We start from the raw sequence: 4,764 nt of genomic DNA on the forward strand, positions 1-4,764 counted from the left end.
GCTGCCCTTTGCCTGCCCAGCCTTCCAGCTAACTCTGGGCCGAGCTCTGGCCAGAAGGCAGCAATAGATTTGTGGTTCCGCTTCCTTTTCCCCTCCACCATTTCCCTGGAAGCCGTGGTGATGAGTCTGTTATATGGATGAAGCCACTAAAGTCCAGTCCCAGGAGGAGATGGTCCAGGGGCACCCCAAGTGAGCCTGGCTGGAGGTAGCCTCTGGGGCTGGGGCACAGGGCTCTTGTCCACACCCCTCCCCCTGCCTCCAGGGGCCTGGCTGGCGCCGGCCAGGGGAGCTGCAGTTGGTCCCCTGCTGGGCCCCTGACCTGCCCTTGGCCTCTGCCCCTGGCCCTGTCCCGCTTGGGTGGAAGCCCCGGCCCAGCAGGCCACTTGCGGGGGCCCACTCACCAGCTTTCAAGGGCACCCGTTGGCTCGCTGGCCCCCCTGAGCCCGCCCCCACCGCCCCGCCCCTCCAAAGGCAACTCCACGTCCAAAGGCAACTGGCTTCCAAGGTAGGAAGCTGGGTCGCAGTGCCAGGAAGCTGCCGGTGCGCGCAGGCGGCGGTGGACTTGTCTCCACGTGCGGCGCGCTCTTTCTGCCATCCTTCCCTCTTCCCAGTGGCCGGGGCCGGGGCAACCCAGCCCGGGAACGACGCCCCTCGAGCCGCGGTGGCTGTGTCCAGGACATCCGCGAGCGATCGCTCGCCGCGGGATCACGCTCCAGGTCTCTCCTTTTGTTTTCTCCGGGTGGAGTCGGGCAGCCCGGAGAGGTCCCGCCTGCCGAGGGCCAGCGCCTGGGCACCGCCTGTATCTCCCCGGCCCCGGCGGGCCGTGGGGACGATCTCGGCCTAGAGCCCCTCTCCCCGCCGCCCCCCAGCGCACGCGGTCCCCCCCAGTCGGAAGCTGGAAAGCGGGGAGTGATCGCGGGCGTGAGAGACGCAGGAAGGGGCCTGAACCCCTCCGAGGGGCCAGGAGGGACCCTAGCGGCTCTCAAAGGGGGCCGTCGGACGCTCAGCCTTCCTCGGCTGGGGCACCTCTCGCATTTCCCTTCTCCGGTGGGGCACTCGAGTGGCTGCCTGGGGCATTTTTCTTGGGGCGCACGGGGGTGCCTTTGGGCATGCCGTGGGAGAGGCAGGAGAAGATCCGGCGATAGAAGGACTCCCCCGCGAGACCCCAGGCGCCCTGTTTCTGGGCGCGCAGATCGCGGGCTCATGTCTCGTGCCTTCCCTCTCTCAGCAGCTCCGGAAGCCCGACGTGCCGGGAGCCGCGAAGCCATGGAGGGTCTGGGCCGCTCGTGCCTGTGGCTGCGCCGGGAGCTGTCGCCCCCGCGCCCGCGGCTGTTGCTGCTTGACTGCCGCAGCCGTGAGCTCTACGAGTCGGCGCGCATCGGCGGGGCGCTGAGCGTGGCCCTGCCCGCGCTGCTGCTGCGCCGCCTGCGGCGAGGGAGCCTGTCGGTGCGAGCGCTACTACCGGGGCCGCCGCTGCAGCCACCGCCCCCCGCCCCGGTGCTCCTGTACGACCAGGGCGGGGGCCGGCACCGGCGCACCGAGGCCGAGGCCGAGGAGTGGGAGGCCGACTCGGTGCTGGGCACTCTGCTGCAGAAGCTTCGGGAGGAAGGCTACCTGGCCTACTACCTACAGGGTAGGTACCGGTGGTGGGCGGCGGGCGGGCACCCGTCTGGGGAGGACCCCTGCCCGGGGAGCACAGGACCCCACCTTCGGAGGGCCAGCCGAATCCATCTGATCGTGGGCGAGCCCGACCTCCTGTGGTCCAAAGTGGAGATGAGAGTCTGTCCTCCTCTGAGCGTGACCTTGGGGAAGCCCTTCACTCTTGGGAGCCCCAGTTTCTGAGCCTGGAAAATGGGAGAATCTGATCTGACCTGGCTCCAGGAACCCCAGCGGGTCCCTATCGCCCCCCTCCCCCAGCTGCTCAGCCATGGGTAAAGGAGGCTGGAGCCCCAGGACAAATCCCCCCTACTCACCGAAGGGTCTGGAAGGGGGAGGGGAAGACGGGGGCGGGGGCGGGGTGGGGGGGACGACAGGGAGGGAAGCTGCAATGGCAGAGACCTTCCCCGCTTCCCCTCCCCCTGCCATGGTCAGCGCAGGGCTGGGGGAGGCGATGGACAGACACAGGCGTGTTGGCTCCTTGCCAAGCCAAACACACCCTCTGCCTCAGAGATCCAGGATAGAGACGGGATTTCCAGGAACCTAGACCCCTCTCCCCATTGAGGAGGGTCATTGTACTGTCGTCCCTTGCTCAATTCTGAATGCGCAGGGATATAGCAATATAGAACATGTTGGATTTCTAGCGCCGCCCACCCCCCCAGTCCGGGGAAAATAGTAGTTATTTGGAGATGGAGATGTTCCCTTCTGAGCACCTTGGGACCATCCAGGTGGCACGCTACATGCTCTCCAAGGCTCTCTGAAGAGCACGCAGACATGGCTGTGCCCTGGCCCCTGATCTCGGGAATCACCCAGGCAGACAACTCACATCTGAACCTTTCCTCGTCTTTAACTGATGCCTGCTGTCCTTCCCAAGGCTGGCACTATGTGTTGAGCCCTCACGCCTGCCTTGGCTTGGCCTCAGGGATGTGAGATCCTCTTTGGCTTGCCGTCCAGAGGACCGGCTCCAGGGACACCACTTGGGACACCACGTAGGTCAAGGCTGCTCACTCCTGAGTGCCCCTTGGGTACATCTGCCCACCCACCTCTTCAGACATCAGAAGGATCTAGGATTGCATCCCTAACCCCAGCCAGGGCACTTAGCTGCCCGGGAGGCCACCTCAATGGGCCCCTCGTTTCATCCCCTCTCCCAGGTGGCTTCAGCAGATTCCAGGCCGAGTGCCCTCACCTCTGTGAGACCAGCCTCGACCGTCGGGGGGGCCCGAGCATGGCCCCACTGCCCAGCCCAGTGGTGGGGCTGGGGGGCCTGTGCCTGAGCTCCGACTGCTCTGATGCGGATTCCGAGCCTGACCGTGATGCCATGAGCTGCGGCCTGGATTCGGAGGGCGCCACACCCCCCCCAGCGGGGCTGCTGCCGTCCTTCCCTGTCCAGATCTTGCCCAACCTCTACCTGGGCAGCGCCCGTGATTCAGCCAACGTGGAGAGCTTGGCCAAGCTGGGCATCCGCTACATCCTCAATGTCACCCCCAACCTCCCCAACCTCTTCGAGAAGAATGGCGACTTTCACTACAAGCAGATCCCCATCTCGGACCACTGGAGCCAGAACTTGTCCCAGTTCTTTCCGGAGGCCATCGCATTCATCGGTGAGTCCACTCCGCCCTCCCCACTCCTTCCCCAGCCCCCCCAGGCCTGCCTTCCCCCTGGGCCCAGCCCAGGATGGCCCTGCTGGGGCCCGGCGGCTCCTAGGATGTGATCCCCGCGATGGGCCATCTCACACAGGGCCCCCATCTGCCCCCACTAGACGAGGCCTTGTCGCAGAACTGCGGGGTGCTCGTTCACTGTCTGGCGGGTGTCAGCCGGTCCGTCACTGTCACCGTGGCCTACCTCATGCAGAAGCTGCACCTCTCACTCAACGATGCCTACGATCTGGTCAAGAGGAAGAAGTCCAACATCTCGCCCAACTTCAGCTTCATGGGGCAGCTGCTGGACTTCGAGCGCAGCCTGCAACTGGAAGAGCGCCGTGCCCGGGAGAGGGGCAGTGGGGGGCAGGAGTCAGCCGCCTCTGATCCCCCCTCTTTCTTCACCACCCCAACCAGCGATGGTGTCTTCGAGCTGGATGCCACATAGGGCCCCAGGGCACCCTCCAGCGGGTGTGCCCAGCCCAGCCACCCACGTGCTGGGGAAGAGGCCAGAGGGGGCTTGGCCTAAGCGGGGGCGGGGGGGGAGGTGGGGGGAGAGCACAATACCTCATTCGGGGCTGTGGGACGAGGCAGAGGCTGGGGACCCCCTCCAGGGTGGCGGTGGGGACAGCCCTGTCCTACCCACTGGAAACATCCGCGGGGAATCCTATTAAACGTGCCTACGGGCCAGGCCTGGGGCCACCGGCCTGACCCGCGCCACTTTGGGGCGGAACCCCGCTCCAGAACCTGCCTGTTCTATGACTGTTACTTTTCTTTTGTGGGGGGTGGTTGGAGGTGGGGCGTGGATTCCCATTCCGAGGGACAATTCCAGGTGGCTGCCGGTTCCCAGGGCCCAGGAGATGTGTGCTCGGCCAACTCCTGAGCCTCCCCGGGGTCTCCCATTCAGGAAGGGCATGCGCCTCTTATGGCCACAGAGACCTGCTCCCAGCCCCATTCCTGTTGCCCCATGGCTAGACCACCACCACCACCAGCATAGTCACCTGCTGCTCCTCCACAGGGGCCTGAGGTCTCTTGGGATGGGGGGGTCGGGTGGGGGGACTCCCAGGGGACATGACCTGGAGACTCAGCAGCCACCCCGCAGCCATGGGGACCATCCGTATCTGGGTGCGCTCCTCACCAGGAGCCGCTGGGCAGGTTCCCGGCCTCACATCTGGCGCCCTGACTGTTTATCCACTTGATATTTGAAAAGATGTTTTTTTTTTTTTTCCTCTTCCCCCAGATGTCTTGACAGGATCACTGGGGCTCTTTGTGACTGAGGGTGGTCAGACTGCTGCTGGAGGAGATGGGGTCTAAGCAAGAGCTGGGTGGGGGAGGGGGAGAAGACAGCCTGGAATTTGCTGCTGTGGGTCCCACGCAGCCCTGGTTGGATTCGGGGGTGGGGAAAGGGCCAAGCTTCACACACACACACACACACACACACACACACAGTCATTCATTGCAGTACATCTCC

The 4,764-nt window shown here is 65.0% G+C and overlaps 1 protein-coding gene across 1 annotated transcript; it reads left to right on the top strand.

Annotated features, from left to right (window-relative positions):
* Positions 1-1,266: 1,266 nt before the first annotated feature.
* Positions 1,267-3,741, top strand: DUSP9 (dual specificity phosphatase 9). The gene is made up of 3 exons (XM_055565121.1): positions 1,267-1,633; positions 2,808-3,257; positions 3,416-3,741. Exons 1-3 carry the CDS (start codon positions 1,267-1,269, stop codon positions 3,739-3,741), a joined length of 1,143 nt encoding a protein of 380 aa, XP_055421096.1.
* The last annotated feature ends 1,023 nt before the right edge of the window (positions 3,742-4,764 follow it).

This window comes from Bubalus kerabau, chromosome X, assembly GCF_029407905.1.
Source record: "Bubalus kerabau isolate K-KA32 ecotype Philippines breed swamp buffalo chromosome X, PCC_UOA_SB_1v2, whole genome shotgun sequence".
Classification (NCBI taxonomy): Eukaryota; Metazoa; Chordata; class Mammalia; order Artiodactyla; family Bovidae; genus Bubalus; species Bubalus kerabau.